Source organism: Eutrigla gurnardus (genome assembly GCF_963514095.1).
Source record: "Eutrigla gurnardus genome assembly, chromosome: 22".
NCBI lineage: Eukaryota > Metazoa > Chordata > Actinopteri > Perciformes > Triglidae > Eutrigla > Eutrigla gurnardus.
In genome coordinates this window covers 11,537,024-11,555,107 of record NC_139933.1, presented here as the reverse complement: position 1 = coordinate 11,555,107, position 18,084 = coordinate 11,537,024, and the positions used below count along the sequence as shown (strand labels likewise).

At 42.7% G+C, this 18,084-nt stretch overlaps 2 protein-coding genes across 2 annotated transcripts; both read right to left on the bottom strand.

Annotated features, from left to right (window-relative positions):
- Positions 1-553: 553 nt before the first annotated feature.
- LOC311032900 (gap junction delta-3 protein-like) lies at positions 554-2,328 on the bottom strand. Its single transcript, XM_084039978.1, has 2 exons — positions 2,221-2,328; positions 554-2,099 (listed from the first exon to the last, which is right to left on the bottom strand). Exon 2 carries the CDS (start codon positions 1,945-1,947, stop codon positions 1,105-1,107), a length of 843 nt encoding a protein of 280 aa, XP_083896104.1. The 5' UTR covers positions 1,948-2,099; positions 2,221-2,328; the 3' UTR covers positions 554-1,104.
- Positions 2,329-2,917: 589 nt separating this feature from the next.
- top2a (DNA topoisomerase II alpha) lies at positions 2,918-17,864 on the bottom strand. The gene is made up of 35 exons (XM_084040046.1): positions 17,705-17,864; positions 16,888-17,037; positions 16,678-16,768; positions 16,503-16,566; positions 16,199-16,344; positions 15,668-15,765; positions 14,623-14,835; positions 12,220-12,393; positions 11,764-11,865; positions 11,458-11,595; positions 11,221-11,359; positions 10,960-11,117; positions 10,611-10,736; positions 10,259-10,369; positions 9,852-9,957; positions 9,610-9,719; positions 9,301-9,393; positions 9,098-9,212; positions 8,888-9,009; positions 8,537-8,685; positions 7,572-7,803; positions 7,345-7,479; positions 6,993-7,193; positions 6,725-6,920; positions 6,393-6,484; positions 6,161-6,304; positions 5,979-6,062; positions 5,595-5,789; positions 5,261-5,381; positions 4,596-4,751; positions 4,149-4,326; positions 3,987-4,039; positions 3,772-3,891; positions 3,423-3,652; positions 2,918-3,330 (listed from the first exon to the last, which is right to left on the bottom strand). Exons 1-35 carry the CDS (start codon positions 17,720-17,722, stop codon positions 3,190-3,192), a joined length of 4,701 nt encoding a protein of 1,566 aa, XP_083896172.1. The 5' UTR covers positions 17,723-17,864; the 3' UTR covers positions 2,918-3,189.
- Positions 17,865-18,084: the final 220 nt, after the last annotated feature.

The window sequence follows — 18,084 nt, the reverse complement described above, 5'->3', positions numbered from 1 at the left end:
CACCTGTCAGCGCAGTAATGTGACTGCAAATTATGTCATCTCACTGAATGTGAGAGCCTCATAATTCAAGTGGTGTTTCATTTCCTGGTCCACTGCTGCCACCCACTGTTGACAAAAGGTACTTAAAAGAAGGATTGTTTGCTTGGTGCTGTTGTAATATTACAGGTGATTTATATGAATTTCCCCACATGATAAAATACGAGCTGACAGAGAAAAATGTTGTGCATGCATCTCCTCCAGATGTTGAAATATTCTACTTTAAATAATAGTTTGGATCCAATAAAATAAAACACATTTTTAAGTGGAGGTGAATTTAAGTGTCTAATAATTTGATTTTTCTTCCTAACCGACCCGGATGGTGAATAGAAATTAATCAGAGAATAAAATGGGTAACAAGTAGCTTCATGTTCAGCCGCCTGTGCAAGAAGGAAAAAAAGCACTCAGCTTGTTTTATGGCACTGAATGAAACAGAAACATACGGTCATACCGTACATGCTTTGCACTCAATTTAATCACAGTGCACTTTTGTAAAATACAGGCATAAATGTGTTATGTGATTATAATAATCATTAAAACAAATTAAATCAGGACAACATTGACCTCACGAAAGATTCTTATGTGCCTTTTTTCATTTATTTGTAACAGATATAAGAAGGAAATGGGAAAACCTGAACAACAAGTACAGCTAAAATTTCTTTAGCAACTATTAATTTCTCTCTAAAAAAAAAATACTGAAATAGAGACCAGGAATGATTTCCAGCAGTTAATTTAGACTGTCTTCACCATTTCTCCATTAAGAAAGGGTGTGGCATGGGGGGGGGGGGGGGGGGGGTTTAAACAAATAACCGGTGAAACAAGTGTATCAAGTCGTTTCCCCTCCTGAGCCGTTAGTGTTCTGTAATGAATCATGCGAGCAAACAACAAGGCGCTTATCAGAGCCATCAGTCTCTTCTGGTCTTTGCTTATTTCCTCATCTCAAGACCGTCTCCCAGGCGTCTCCTTATGATGTCTCCCACGGTGAAACGCGTTTTAATGAAATGGCATACAGGGATTAGTGATATTTAGAACATTTAGATCAAAATAAGTGATCGTAGAGTGCTTCAGTCACACCACGAATGGCCTGGGGCTCATATCTTTGCCTTGGCTCTTGTGGCCGACGCTGGAGACCTTCCTGCTCCTGTCGCTCCTCACTGACCCTCCCTTCGGCCTCACGCCACTGGACGCGCTGTCCGACGCCGTCCTGTTTCCTGGGTTCTCCTCCGCCTCTAGGTGCTTGAGGTCGAGCTGGTTCTGGCAGATGGAGGTGGGCTCCGGGGTGTAGGGCGGCGGAGTCGAGCAGAACCACTTCAAGGAGCTGTAGAAGAGCTCTGCACAGCTGGAAATCGCCGATATCACCCCGACGATGAAGTAGAAGCAGAGGAAGACCGTTTTCTCCGCGGGGCGGGAGGTGAAGCAGTCCACCGTGTAGGGGCAAGGGAAGCGGCTACAGGGGAACCGGGCCTCCACCTTGAAGCCGTACAGCTTCCACTGGCCAACAAGAAAGACAACTTCTGCCAATATGCGGAAGGCCACATTGACCAGGTAAAGCCTCCTTAAAGGGAGGTCTACTTTGTAGTCCTGGCTGCTATCTTGGCTCTCCCTCTTGTTGTGGTGGTGCATGACGTACATGAGGAAAACCAGGGACGGCGTGGCGATGAGGACGATGTGGAACACCCAGAATCTGTACTGGGAGATGGGGAAAGCCTCGTCGTAGCAGCCCTGCTTGCAGCCCGGCTGGAGGGTGTTGCAGGTAAACTCTTCTTGCTCATCTTCAAACAGGTCACTGGCTACGGTTCCCAGGATCAGTATCCTGAAGACGAGCATGAGTAAGAGCCAGAAACGACCGAGCATGGTCGATTGGGCCTGGAGGCTCTCGAAGAGCTTGCCGAGGAAGTCCCACTCACCCATGGTTGCAGGCTGGTTTGGGGTATGGCCGGAGATTTACCCGCCTCTGGTTAATCAAGAGAAACTGACATTTAACTCTTCAATTCACAACCAAACAGATCCATCATCAGGTCAAAGGTTGGTCCACGGTATTATATGGATCTCCTTCCAATGTCCTGAAACCAAAAAGCAAAATGTGATTATGTTTCATTCAACAAACAATTTAAAAAAAATTAGGAGACAACAGTTCAACAGAGGAATGCAAATCTCAAAATCCTGTTTGGGTTTTTCTCGTACCGATCTGATGTCCTCGGATAAATCAAAGGAAGACTTGAATGAATAAAAATGGTATCCAAAGAAAGCGCTGGGCTCACATACGCACCAGCTGACATTCCTCTCCCGCTCCAAATGAAATGTGATTGAAGTTTGTCGGGGTTAATATTTCAGAGGGCGGCAACAGTTCAGGAAATTCCTGCCCTGTCCTAATCTGTGCCAATCAAGATGTTTACCCAAGAAAGGCAGTCTTCAGCATTTCAAAGACCTTCCTAAATGGCAGGAAGGATATCTATTAAGTACCATCAGTCTCCTAAAGCCACAGTGAACATGAAAATTGCATAAAGCACACACTGATTAATGTACATGCAGTTCGCTGAATTGAGTTGGCAGCATTAATATACAACTGACAATATAGTAGACAGTATAGTGTTTTATAAAAACAAAATTATCACTTCAGTCGTTATGATTTAATCGAAAAACTAGATAAGGAATTTTGTTTCTAACTTTAAATGATAGAAAATCTACTTGTGAACGCCTTAAAAAGCGAATCCATCAAATAAAATATTACTTCCCCATCCAAATTCCTCAATAACCTGATCCCCATTACATCACAGTAGGTCGTTCACGTGTGGCCTCCCTATCTCGCACATGACATTAGAGAACTGAGGTTTAACTCTGCGTCAGCCCCGAAGCAAGTAAGAAGTCCAACCACAATCAATACAATACAAAAGGTAACTTTATTTTTCCACATATAAAAAGAACAGCCATTGAAATATTTACAGGACAAGACAAAGACAGGTAGAGTACAAAAAGACATTTAAAGAATCCAAAGCCAAAAAAACGAGACTTGCAAACAGGTTCAATAATCAGACATTTTCTTTAAAACTATTTTTCGGCAAGTCTATTCAAGCTATATAGAAATGCGACCATCCTTCAAATCTCCGAACTGTACTTTAGTTCAAAATTGAAAACCGACTGGGAGAGTAACATTTAATCCGAGTCCGAGTCAAGTTTGTAGGATACAGGTTTTCGGGCACGTGAGGGCTTGTCCCGCGTCGCCTCGGCTGCAGGAGCGGCCGCTTCCTCGTCGGAAACCTGGAAGAGGTCGTCCGTGTCCCACTTCTTGGTTTTCTGCAAGAGAGAAAATATTCAGCTATAACGTGTTCATAGGGACTTACAATACCTAAACAATGAAATTAAAGGGTCCATTAACCACTAACTACCTTGCTGGCAGTTTTTTTGGCCTTCAGGCGTGACATGAGGTTGTCTGAGCCGCTGTCGGAGTCGTCACTGACGAGCTGTTTCCGTTTCATGACGGGCTTTGCCTTTGAAACTGGAGCTTTGGCTTCACCCTCCGAGTCACTGGAGTCAAAGGAAGAGCCTTTCTTTGCAGCCGTGGTGGATGCAGGTTTGGGCTTAGAAAGAGCATCCAGGATGGATGGCTGCTTCACATCTATGAGAAGTTAACAGGACGTGACATTTCATTTAAATAAATAAAAACAGCTATATTACACGTTTGAAACTTCAACCATGCATGTGCTCTCATAGCGCTCCTTAGTTAGGCTCGTCTACCTGCAGCCTTCTTCTTGGATGCTGCTGGTTTCCTGGCAGCAGCAGGCTTCTTGGGGGCGGCCTCCTTGGTTTTACGTTGAACTGGAGCCTTGGGTGCAGGCGCCGGCTCATCTGATTGAGCTGCAGAAGTGACACAAAAAGCATAGAATTAAAACCACAGACCCCTGCCCAAAATCATTAAGCTCACCACACGGATGCCCCATGAATATACTTACAGCTCGACTTGCTTTTAGTTTGTTGGGCTGTCGGCTTGCTCTTTGTCACTCTCCTGCATGAAAATTACACATTTTGATTGATGGTAAATAACTCAACAAAAGAAAAAGGTCTTGATGTGAAAGAAGTGTCATACATCAAGCCATTGGTCGTTTCATACTCACGAGGGTGCTGGAGCTTTCGGAGGTGGCGCGGGAGAGTCCATGTCGCTGTCAGTCATGGGCTCTACGGCAAAGCTGACATCATCATCATCACTGATGACGGCTTTCCGTTTGGGAGCGTCCTTCTTCCCCCAGTCATCAAATTCATTTTCACTGTCGGACACACTGTACTTCACAGCAACTACAGGACAGGGAAAACAAAATGCTTTGATTTAGCAATGCTGTACTTAAGTCTTCCCATAATGGATGATGATGAAACGGCTGTTGAGAGATCAGCTTGGGATGAATCGACAGATTTAATTTGTGTGTATCGGCGCTTTCATCTCAATTCTCAAGTGATTCCACCGTTTAGCTGTGGAAGCTAGAATAGAGTTGCCAAGTAATCAGCTTGTAGGAAACAACAAAACACCCGTCTACCTAAAATCAATAAGTGCAGTCTGGCAGATTTACCTTTAGTTCTGCGTTCCACCTTCTCCCTGGGGGCCACCACTTCCTCGGGCTCCTTTTCACTGCCGTCGCTGGACTCCTCGTCCGACCATGGATTCTTCTTGCGCACCTTGTCAACAGGCTTGAACTGAAGAGTGCTCTGCCTTCCGGTCTTTGATACTGCAGCGGAGAATCGTTTCTTAGTCAGCTTTAACAAACGCAGCTTCATTACGGTACAAAGAGCATTAATAAGGGTAATCTGTAATAATTTGCTGTCACTCATTACTTAACAAAAACCAACAGTACGGCCAGTTTGTAATCCTGGTGGGGGGTGTGGAGTAATTGCTACGGTGAATTTGAGAACATTTGGGTGGATATAATAAAATCTGTTATGGTATGCTGCCTTGTATGCATTCATATCTGCCTTTAAAATCTAATTGTGCTTTCAAAGTGCTCTGAGAGTTGTGAAAGATGCATTTCCCCTGGGCTGCCACTAGATATCACTACAGAGCCATTGCTTGCCGGACACTATGACAAACTAAAATGACACATCATAAAAGATTAGTTGTACGGTCCGAATTGTAAATATTGTCTTCTGCTCTGCTTTTCAACAGAAAGTCTTTAAGGCACAACTCTGAACTCAAAACCAACTCAAGCTTGGCCAAAGCGACATTTCTAGCCACTCTCACCTTTTTCCTTTGGCTGGGTTTTAGTTTTCTTGGTCAGTCGTGCAGCCAAGCCAACCGGCTCAGTTGGCTCGATGTTCTCGACTTCTTCTCCAAACTCCATTTTCATCACGATGTCTTCAGTCTACAATCACACAAATGAAGCCGAGGTAAATGTTACTTTCAGTCGGGGAGTATACTTTGCCAAAAAAGAATGTTCATGGGAAAGTTTTGTTTCTGACAGTGATGATAACTGGGAGTTATTACATAGTTAATAAATGATAAATGTACAAACTTCTAGGAAGACTAGGACAACCCTTGTGTAGCATAATTTATTTTAAATTGAAAAAATACACACCTTGACTTTTTGGCCTTTCTTAATACCAGCCTTCCTGTTAGCTTCGGCTTTCATGGTGCTGGTGATGCGTGGGACAACGCGGCGACCTTGTGGCGTGGGCAGAGTCTCCTGCTTCACCTTAATGGCTTTGCCTTTTCCAACCCCCTTTTTAGCAACAGGATTGTCGTCGGCCTCTTTTTCTTTCGCCTCAACTTTCTGAGCACAAGGAGGAATGAGATCAGAAAATTATGCAGGAGGGAAAAGTTTGTCAGTGAACACTCTGAATGTGACCAGAAGCTTGGATCAGATGTCAATATGCATGCATGCATGTGTGCTCAGACCGTCACTTACGCCAAGTTACATTGGACATACTGTAATTGACCATATGTGACTGAATGCCAATACCTCCAGTTCCTCGCAGAAAGCAGCAAGATCTGCCCTCCACAGATCTGCTGGGCTCCTCTTCTTCAGGGTGTCCAGCTCGGTCAACTATAAAACAGCGGTTGGGTCAGGAATGGATGGTGTTTACAAGAGAAAGACCTCCAGTTTGAATTTAAAGTTTTAAGTCAGCAAGATGAACCTCACACCTTTGCATCCCTCTGTTTGCACAGCTCATCTTTCTTCTCTTTGGTCAAAAACCACATAGGCATGGAGAGCAGGTAGTTGTAGTCTGGCCCACTGGTGTCCTCCTGCTCCTCCTCCTCCGTCTCCTCCTCCATCACATCCTCGTTCTAAGAGCATGGACACAAACATATGTTATTTCCTGAAGTGGAGGCGGATTGTTTACTTTCCCAAATGAACTGATTCAAAGTGCCGGACCTTCTCTTGGGACTGTCTCCAAGCCTTGATCGGGTCAGAGTCGTAGCCCATCTGCTGCAGCATGCGAATCAGTTCCTTCTTTGGCTTGTTCTCTACAAGTAGATGAACAGTTTGAATATTTGTGGTCACGGAAAATCAAAACATTCTTGGCCTGAATAATTACAGTAAAAATGGTCATCTAAATCGTGATTGCCATGAATATCACAATTTCAGAAGCTCTACCAAATATAGAAGTGATATAGCTTTCCTTCAACACTATTTATCTCACTTTTTCTTTCAAATTAAATTGCAAAAGCACATGATTTAAACCAAAATTGTAACAAGCTACTTACCAATGACTAAGGTGCCCTCGATTTTCTCCAGGATGAAGCGGGCCTGGTTGGTGAGTTTAGCACCCTCCGCCCCCAGCATGCCCACCAACCAATCCTTCCTCAGCACATAGTACTTCAGCCTCAATTCATAGAAGTCCTTGAGAATATCCTGCACCGACTCGTACTTCTTCAAGCTGCCCACATGGTCAAACAGAACCTAAAGAAAGTAAAGTACGGTAAAAACCCATCCTCGGTCACTGAAACATTGGATATGTCTGGCAGCAGTTACCATAGAATTGCAGGTGAGGGTGTTCTGAAGTTTGAAGACTTTGTGGATGCCAGCAGCCTCCACCTCACTCAGCTTCTCTTCTGTCATCTTGACTACAAAGCGCACGGTGGTGTCGGTGTGGTATTCCTTGTAGTCTGTGATCAGAGGAGGGACCTTCTCTGTGCCATTCATCATTGGCTCCAGCACGTTTTCCTTGTAGGTCTAGACCACAGCAAATTAGAGGTCATTTTTAAGCTGAAAAAGTACTTCAAATGATTTCATTCTAGAGTCTTTGTTACAAATAGCATCAATGTACATGATGGGACATCCTGAAGACAAGCCTCATAAGAACCACAAAACTTAAGTGACTAACCTGTGTCCAGGATTTGACAGGCAATTCAGAGATCTCAATGGTGGTGGAATCGATGATGGCCACCTCTCCAGTGTTGATGAACTGGTTGTCCAACACCTGCTCAATCGTGCCTTTGAAGCCTTTGTAGCTTGGAAGCTACAGGAGAAAAAAAAAAGCATCCTCATCATCTGATTTGTACACCAGAAGACACGAGATGGAAATCTCAGAAAGCAACAACACCTCCTCACCATGGGCAGAGGCTCGTCGCCATCAAGCAGCCGGTGGATGTTGTTGACGATCTCTCGTATGTCGTAGTTGGGGATCTTGCTGGCCCAGCCTGTGCCGATGCCTTCGCCGCCGTTCACCAGCAACGTGGGGATGATGGGCATGTACCACTCCGGCTCTACACGCTGGTTGTCATCAACGTTGTACTTGAGCAGGTTGTCATCCACAGCTGGGAAAACAAGGCGGGCCAGAGGGCTGGAAGGACAGAAAGTTAGGAGAAGTTCTTGAATTAATCACAGACTAAGTAAACCATGAAACAAACAAACACAAACATACATACATACAGTTGCAATATTCCAGGAATGTTCAAAGTTGGACAATTTCCATAGGAATTAACCGAATTGACTGAATTTACAAAACTGAAGGTTGGTCCTTAATAGGGTTTTGAAATATAGTTGAGGAAACTATATTTTAGCATAATCTTGACTAATACAACCAGATTTCATGCAAATACACTTGAGAATATCGATGGCATTCCTCCATCACATGCACAGATGATTTCTTTTTCTGCCTCCTGCAAGATGTTTTTCTGTACATCAATTGTAAAATATTTTGAAGACCATTCTAGTTGTTTGACTTGGCTAGCTATTTATTTATCTGTTCATGGCATTAGTATTTTTTCAAGCTGTTATCTTATTCTACAGGAAAATGCCACATCCGATGTATGGAGGCATTTCACAAAAGCTAATGTTCAAGGAAAGTCTTTGTATACGTGCAAACATTGTGAAAAGACATACGTGAAGAAAAGCAGCAGCATATTGCAAAAGTGCAAATTATACAAGTATTCCCCAAATAAACTTCCCATGGACATTATCTTGAAATTTACTGGAAATGTCCCGCCCCTTTGCAACCCTACACATACATACTCAAGGTGTGCAGGAGGACTGTAGCTTTAGATTATTTTTGTTGTGCTTAAGAGGCTGCTGACCTGAGCATAGTGAAGATGTATCGAGGGCTGGCCGAGTCCTTGCCTCCATGCAACCTGGTACCAAACTGACCCAGAGGCTGCAGTAGGTTCATGTTGTTGCTTCCCACAAAGTTCTGGGCCAGGTTTACAATAGTCATCATCAGAGAGGTCTGAAAAAGGAACAGAATTGAAGAGATTAAAACAACAGCATTATCAGAAATGAAAATGAATAAATATATCTAGCACTGCTCACCAGAAAGGTGATCATTAATGACATTTATTGAACCAGAAGCTTTATGAAACTGGTCTTGCAAAAGTGAAGGCAAACAACATAGATATATAATAAAAAAACGTGTGGGAATGTGGTCTCACTTCTCCATGATGGTAGGCTGACATCTCAGCCACTGAGCCAGCTAACTGGGCCACCTTCACCTCCCGCTTGTCATTCCTCTTGAAGCAACTAAACAGCACCTTCCTCTGGCCTGGTTTCAGACCTGCCATACACACAAATGCAGACTCATATTAAAACCCACTTCAACGGTTTACAAACACGTTCCTGGTGTCTATTATCATTCCACGCACCGTCCAGCAGGCAGGGGATGGACCTCTCGTTGTCAGAGTTGGAGAAAAGTACCAGCTCCTTGTTGACAAAGTCGTTGTATGACAGGGACCTGGTTGACTCGCTGTACAGGTATTCCTGTGAAGAGACGGCAAAAGATACAGTTAAACTTTACACTAAATGGTAACAAAGCAGATAAAGTTCACCAATTATGATAAGATAATACCTCAGGCAGGTTGTGAGCCCTGCGCTGGCGCCTGTTGTTCATGAAGTTGCTAAGCCATTCTTTCCGCTCCTCCACTTTCTTCTTGCTAAAGGCCTGGGGGGAAAAAAAGACAATAATCAGATATTAACACTCTACTACTAATTAGATCCGAGACAGGACGTTTGAGATAACTTATAGTGCACCCTGTAATGGGTTTACAAATGCTACAGGGTGTAGAAAGTTTAAATGAACTTTGATGTGAGCCTCCCCAGGGTAAACTATACATGTCATTGGCTGATAAATGAGCCAACCAGATGTGCAACATCTTACAAGGGTGATAGCTTCATCATCTTCAGGTCCGGAGTACTTGAATGGGATACGGTGTCTCTTCATATCAGAGAAGTACTCCTTGGCTTCCTGCGATGTGCTGGTTCCCAAACCTGGATGGACAAAGGAAAGATCAGTTAGAGCGAGAATTATAACGACACACGACTAGAACCATGACATTGGCCGGGTAGAAAGGGCTGCTTACTTGTCAGTTTTTACTACCACACAGGGGTTTTGTAACAAACCTTTGTAGTATTTTGTTTTCCAAGACTTGTGGTTGGACTGGCTAGTCTTCCATGCATTGAACTCAGGGATACTGTAGAAAGACAGCTGCGATTTCTTGTAAGATACCTAAAGAGGGCGAAATAAAAAGGATTCTGTGTTTAAGGACGAAATGGTTGAATAAGGATAGAACGTGAGAATCATCAAAAAGGATTCACAGGATTTTAATGTAAATGGTAAAACAGTTGCACCAGATGGCAGTGTTATTGCATATTCAGGGAGACACTCTTGGACCTTCATCAGGACTAGAAATCCCCTTTGTTTCACATTATATGCTATATCCCAAAATAATGTAACTTCTTTCCATAACTGATAAAACAACTTGTCAAACAGCCTGAATGTCGTGTGGTTTCGGTGAAAGACTACATACCTTGATGATGGGGGTGATGAACTCTTCCAGGAAGTTGTGGCGCAGCAAGGACGGCCAGTTATGATGGATGAAGTTGATGAGAAGGCCCTTAATGTGGGAGCCATCTTGATCCTGTCACAATCAGAGGAATAGAGTCCAGTCAAGTCATATTAAAGTTAAATGGTAAAGCTAAAGAAGAATACACTCAAACTTTTAGATGTAGCTTTAGATGTAGCACTGCACCTTTAATGAAGTGGGTGACAAGCTTAGTACACCAAGTTAAAAATAACAAAAACAACTTGAAGACACTGAAAAGAAAATTAAAATAGATGTCTAAAATGAGAATAAAGATTGAATGAAACAGACGTCGCACCTGATCCGTCATGATCATGATCTTGCCATAACGCAGACTCTTCAGGGATTCTGGGTCACTGTAGTTCTTCTTGTACTGAAGGCCGATAATCTTAATGATGCTGTTGATTTCATTATTCTCCATGATCTGATGAGGAAAAAGAAACAATTTTTACTCTATAAATAACAAATATATGATGCTCAAAATGGTTCTCTGAGCACAATGTTAAGCGGTTGTTCTCAGATACTGATAATGCATCCGTGTCCATCCATAGTAAATACAAAAATACAGATTTATCTATGTGACTACATCTCCCAAAACCATGTAGCTGCCATGTAATGACTACAAACCCAATGCTGTTGAGCCTAACCTGTTTGAGTGTGGCCTCTCGAACGTTGAGCATTTTGCCTCTGAGAGGGAAGACGCCATAGCGGTCCCTGCCGACCACACCCAGCCCAGACACAGCAAGCGTCTTGGCCGAGTCTCCCTCAGTGAGGATCAGTGTGCAGCCGATGGAGTTTCTCCCACCTGCCAGAAAGCACGGTTACTGCAGGATAGTGGCAGCTAATAAACAAACATTCTCATGAGGCTAAGGCTGTACAAAGGATAAAAAACGCCGTGTACACATTACCTGCATCGTTGGCGTCGTCCAGTTTAGGCACCCCTTTGATTTTGGAGGATTTAACAGCTGAGCATTTCTTGTTGAGCTGCGTTTGAGCCTTGAACTTCACCCAGTTCATGATATTTTCCACAATGCCACCAGATGTGACCTATGGAGATCAGAAAGTGAAGAGGAATTGGTAATATTGGTATGATTGTACTTCTCAGGGTGCGTATCCAATACCAGTGAATGAAAACCCATTGGCACCTGTTTGATGAATTTGTCACTAAGAGGACAAGTGGATCCAAAGCTCTTATGCTGCAGTGTCATGTTCTCCTTGGTTTGAGAGTCGAAGGTGGGGTTCTCAATCAGGCAGTTGACAAACAGCCACAGGTGGTTCTTCACCTGGATGGAGAGGGAGTGACGCATACTCAGTCATGGGTTACACTAACAGAGACTTGGGAATATTTTCCACTCAGTATGGCTCCAGCAATTATGACAACAATTATGCAATTTCATCTTAAATTAAACCAACCCTGCTTGAGATCTGAGTTCAGAATAAGATGACTGTACCTGGAAAGGCTTGATGGCCACCCCTCCTTTGTTCTTCTTCTTCACCACTTCGATGAGCTTGCTAACCACCTGGTCAGCAACATAGTCGACGTGCCTCCCTCCCTGAGGTCCAGAGGACAAATACAAGTTCCCATTTAGAGAATAAATGGCATACGTCTTAATCACAGTGACACAAAGTGGCTGGGAGAACAGCCAAACATGTACTTAGCTGCCAAAAGGAGCCTGATCTTCTAGTTCGGCCAGCCTTAAAATGCTTCATATCTGCTCGACGATGTAAATTTAAACAGGGCTGATGAATTACGATAAAATTCTAATTGGCGCCCAGTATTCCAACAGACTACTTAAACAATTAAATTATTGGTTTTGCATTGAGGTCAGGACCCACACTTAATCCGTCACCGTGTTACACAGAAGAAATCATTGCTCTAGAAAAGCTCAAATGCACTGTGACATTACCTTGGTCGTGGCAATACTGTTGGCGAAGCTGACTTGCTGGAAACCTTTCTCGCTCATGGTGACGCAGACCTCCCAGCGGTCATTGACAATCTCGTGGAGCACTTTGAGTTCAGCGCCCACCTCATCCACCTTGTCCTTCACATACATGTCCACGTAGCTACGGAAACCTGAAATCTGGCAAAAATTGTTGTTTTAGTCTTCATCGCAAATTCACCCTCTACAGCAGAGATCTTTAACAAGTGGTCAACGATGCCTAGGGGGGGCCACAGTTACTGCAGGGGGTCCCCGAAATGATATGTTTCCAAACTTTTTTCTTCCAAAAATGCAAATATGCCCAAAAACCATACATCATTACAAAGTACTTTTATACGTGACACTAAAGGCTGCACCATGCATTATACAGGGCTTGAAGCAGGAAAAAATCCTGTGCCTGAAATTTTTTTATGCATTGGGGAGAAGAAAATTCTGAACATTTGCAATCTAAATGAATTAATCTGGTGCACTTTGAGAGTAAACCCACATTATAGTTTGAAACAACATTCAAAACACACACAGCCAGTATCACTAAGCATAAAGTCCGCTAGCTTAATGCTAACGTATAATACCTCAGAAATTAGCATCACCAAGGGCGTAACTTTGAGTTGAACATTGGGGTGGTTGAGATTTCCACCTGTGAAGCAGGTGTGTGTATATATATATATATATTCTTTGGCCACCAGCCACTGCGGCAGGTTTGGGTTTACCAGCCCAGATATATAGTTTGTGCCTAAAATAAAGTTGACCGACTCAGAAAATGCATAAAAATGGGTCTTGAACGTGTACAAAATACACATTAAAGTGTGTGCAAGTGTTCTTGTTAGGACTCATGGTCCTTAATTGTCTCTAACTTTAAGTATTTTGTCCCGATTACAAATGGGTTTGTAGTGTTTCCCACAGGATCTTTGGAGACTATGGTGGGGGGATTGTCATCCTCTAGGGGGGTCCGGGGGCATGCCCCCCCGGGTGAAAATTTTGAATAATTTCATTTTAATGCATCAATTTGGTGAATTCTGAGAAACAAAATATGACATATCAATTACTGACCAATTTCTTACAAACTGCTGGTACTGATACAAATGGTGACATACTAAATGGGGTTGAGGAGTTTAAGCATTCAAGAAAAGATGAGAACAAAAATGACTAAAACACAATTCGTTTATTATTATTATTATTAATAATAATAATAATAATAATAATAATAATAATAATAATAATAAAAGTGGGTGACTATTCCTCAGCCTTCCTTGGTGTTTTGGTTTTGACTGAAGCCTCGTTCACATACGTCGTCACTCGCCCATCTCTGAGAGACAACTGTCAATGAATGTGAATGTGTTCTAGCGGAATGTGGACCAGGACAGGCGATGTGATGTGGTCGATCGGAGATAAAATAATTTTAACTTTCTGCGATGCGAGTGAAGCGAGTACCAATCACAATGTAGAATAGAGATGACCGACAGTTGCCGTCAACAGAGAGTTCCACAGAGAGTTGTCGCTTGAAGTCGCCGCCGGCGGCAGTGAGTTTTTTTTGCCAGCGAGTAGAATTCAGCGAGAAAGCGAGTGACGGGCGAGTAGCGACGTATGTGAACGGGGCTATACGCGCACGCACTGTCGAACTCGCCGGCTGGGGGGGGGGGCAACCGTGAGTGGTGGCACTGGAGCCTTTGATGAAATCTAACAACTGTGGCAGTCGCATTAGTTTGTCTGAATGAAAAGTGTGCAGGGCTGCCTTTGGGCTGATGTTATCAATCGCTCTGGCTACGTTGTCCCGGTCCGAGGTGCCTGGAAACTTAAGGCCCGCCCTACTCTGCTCTGATTGGCTAGAACTCCTTGGTTACCTTGAGTACCATTGGTAGTTGGAACTATCACTTTAAACGACTGGTTACAGTTAAAAAAAAAAAAAAAAACACTTCACCAAAATATTGCTACGCCGGATTTCCGGCACCGTGCCGGAGGTCTTCAAGCCCTGATTATATTTGGCACGGTTTAGTAAGCAACACAATGTTAAACCATATGTAATAGGGGTCCCTCCACCACGTCAAAACATTGAAGACCTCTATTCTACAGGCTTATGCAATGTTCAGTAAATCATTAAAAAGGAGTTCAAACTCAGTCGGCAATTAAAAATGGTAGAAAAATGAGTGGCGTTGTTTGTCCTGCTTAAATTTTTTCCCCTTATTCAAAATTAAAATCAGCTTAAAGCTTTTAATCATGTTTATGGAAGCTGTATGAACAGTTGTTGACAAAGTTCATTTTCAATCTAATAAATGATATTTGAAAGGACAAATAAAACATTTCTCGATTAGTAATTTGGAGCCGTGGTAGACAGAAGGCGAGTCAGAAAAATGAAACGGTAAAGTAACTTACTGGCAGCTTCTTGCCATTGAAGAACACACGGACACCCTTGGAGGATCCAGCAATGTCGTAGGCCCTCCTGGTCATTAGAGCCACCGTGTCTTTGTCCAGGACACTCATTTTAAACTTTGCTAGGTCCGGCCTGAAGGTGATGCAGGTGTATTCCTCTCCGCCAAAGGACGAGATGACAGAATCCCCCGCTCTGCTCATATTGTCATGCCAAGTCTGCAGAAAACATGGGGATGCTGTGAAATTATATTTTTATGCACCGCAACAGCGTAGTATCGTCAGAAGTTTGGACTATAGGCTATGCAAGGCTTTAATCTAGTAAAGTAGAGATTGCAACCAGAAAAAACCCCCCCGAAACTTAAAATCTACCAGAAACACAACGGGTATCGAGACAGGTGCGTGGTGGGCCCAGCAACCCCCCTCCCCTCCCCGCAGCGTTTCAGCGCCAGGCAGCCACAAACCAAAGCAGTGAGGAGTTAGAAATTATAATAACATTTAACACTGCTTAAAATATCTCCAAGAAAGAGCATTTTAAGTTCATTTTTATTGTGATTTCTTGTTTGTGTTGAGATTGAAATGAAAAAAACATTTATCTTCAGCTTTTTCTCTTATCTTTATTCCTGTTTATAGTCATTGACCAAACGTGTTTAGAAATTACCAGAGTTATATGTATGAGAAAAGGCGTAATATGTGTAGTATTGTGGTGCCAAAAGGCACAGCGAAGAATTTCGGCTGCACCTAAATGATGTGCTGGTGCATCTAAATGAAACAGGCGCACCAGTGCGATCAATGTAAAAAGTTAGTCTGGAGCCCTGTTAAATCTTCACTACACCTGAAGTTTTTCCATAATCCATTCATCGCATCAGCTCCACAAAGGCAAAAAACACCTCAAGCGAGCGTGAAAAATATTTTTCACAGCTGAGTTCATCACCCCCATCATCAGTTTTTTGCTTTTCTAATGCTGTACTTCAAAATGCAAATATAAATATGTGAATGGAAACATTGCAAGTAATGACAAAGGAGAAAATAAGATTCAGCTTCCTCCTACCTGTTTGAAGTTCTTCTTTGATTCCTTACAGGCCGTCTCTACGGTGAACTTGTTGCTAAAGATGTTGCAAAGCTTAGCACCATATCCATTGCGTCCACCTAAGGAAGTTGGTATGAAGATATGGGTTAGGATCATACAAAAGTAACGGTCTACTGATTAAACTGCAAACATGGCAGCTTGTTTATACAAAACCTGATGTGTGGCTTTAAATTACATTTCTGTTGACTACTTGGGTCTTATGTTCATAGTTTGCACAAAATATTTTTTTGGAAGGGGGATGTGTCAACTTTAATGTAATTATTTATAATAGTCACTAATGATTATAACAGACAGATATTATGGTTGAACAGGTTTTGTTAGTCACATGTCTGATTGTTTAATTGCATGTGTTGTTCAAGCTGTTGCAAAGTTGCATCTCACATTGTCATCACTGCAATGTCATTGGTAAGAAACATTTTATCAGAACAAAAAAAAACCCCAACACAACGAAAACTAGAGAAATAGTCTTCAGAATTCCACAATCAGTCTCACCAGTGACTTTCTTCTCGTCATCATCGTAGTTACTGGAGGTGAGGAGCTGTCCAAAGATGAGAGCAGGCACATAGACCTTCTCCACCTTGTGCTCCACCACAGGAATACCCTTCCCATTGTTCCACACGCTGATTGTGTTCTTCTCACTAAAAAGAAGAAGACATACACACACATTTCATGTGTTCAGTTGAGCTGGATATGAGCTGGTGCTACTTGACAACTAAGAATTAAAAAGGGACTCTGTGGTAGGATTATATGATATTTTGAGATCTTAATTGGTCGTGCAATATTATACATTACTCACGCATCAATGTTGACCTTGATGCAGGACATGCTCTTGTCCCTCTGCTTATTGTCTGCTGCATTTACTGTAAAAAGGATAACAAAACAAACTGCATCAGTATAGTAGACATGGGATCGCCAACAATATGTCTATTTACAATATTCACCACCTAAAATGATCGGAGTAAATTACTCACCAAGGATCTCATCAAAAATCTTGTAAAGCCCAGGCACAAAGGTCACATCACGGCAGTTCAAGCCAACATCCTCATCATACACCCACATTTGCTAAAGAAAGAATCAACTAGTTACTACAAAGACACATAATTTGGTATAACGTGTCATTAAAGGTTTATTAAAGAAGCGATCCATTTCATGGACACAGACGTTGCTCTATGGCCTCTTACTTGGGTGACAGGTTCTACAGAGCCGATGTAAGAGTCCGGTCGGAGCAAAATGTGCTCCAACTGCGTCTTCTTCTGATAGATCCTCTCCACCGACATCCGCTTAGGATCTTTCTTTTTCTTTTCCAATGGCTTGTTTTCAAAGAAGTTTTGCTGGGAATGACACAAAGCATTTTTTTCAATTTCCTTGCATTTCAGTCATCCCATTTGTGTTACTAGTAGCCCCCATATCAACAGCATATGCAATGACACTTGCTCAAAGAGGTCCACATCGTTGTAATTACATGAATCTTGAGTTTTAATGTACACAAAACAGACATCAGTGCAGTCTAGTCTCCAAAACATCCCCTTGAAGTAGCTCGGATCGGATTTCAATGTGTTGCTGACATGTTTCAGGAGGCCAGATGTTTGAAACAAGGTTTACCGTTACTGGTAGTGCAGTGCACTGGTTATTATTTCAAAGTGACACATGCACAGACGGGTAACGTTACATCTTAAATGCTTTAAGAAGAGATGCAACATAACGTTAGCATAAGCTAACTAACGTTAGCGAGATGGTTTCTGAAAATGTAATGGCCCACATCACATGCGTTGTGGTGCAGTGCGTCTGTGAGTTAATCCGTTAATGATGTGCATTAACGACAATTGTGTTACATTACCAATTAAACTAACTAACTAAACGTAAGACGTTAAGTAGCTAACTTTAACCGTTGCTAAAACGTTTCACTGCAGCTAACAGTAATGTTAGCCTCTGACTAGTTTCACAGTACGTTAGCAAGTTAGCTAGCAGCTGCAGATATCGAAGTTTCAGTAAAGTTACCTTCAGTGGTTCCGCCATTCTTCTTATGTTTACTTCCTAACCTGCGACTGTGCTTAAAACTTGTTGACACGATAATTTATCATCTACGTTATGAATAAACAAAACGTTAGCTAACCGACTAAAATCTGAACCGCTGCGAGGCTAAACAATAACGTCTCGTCCTGAATCAAGAACCCACTTTGAAAATTCGAAACTTGGAGGCAAACCCTGCCGCCAGCTACATTAACCAATCAAACGAAGGACATCGTGACGTTTCCCTCCAATGAGGAACGCAAACCCCTCTTTTTCAAGTAACCAACGAATCGCTGACGATTGACGAGGCATGGAGCTAGAAAGTCCGCCCACTTTATATCCCACGACCAATCAGCTTCCCCAGATAG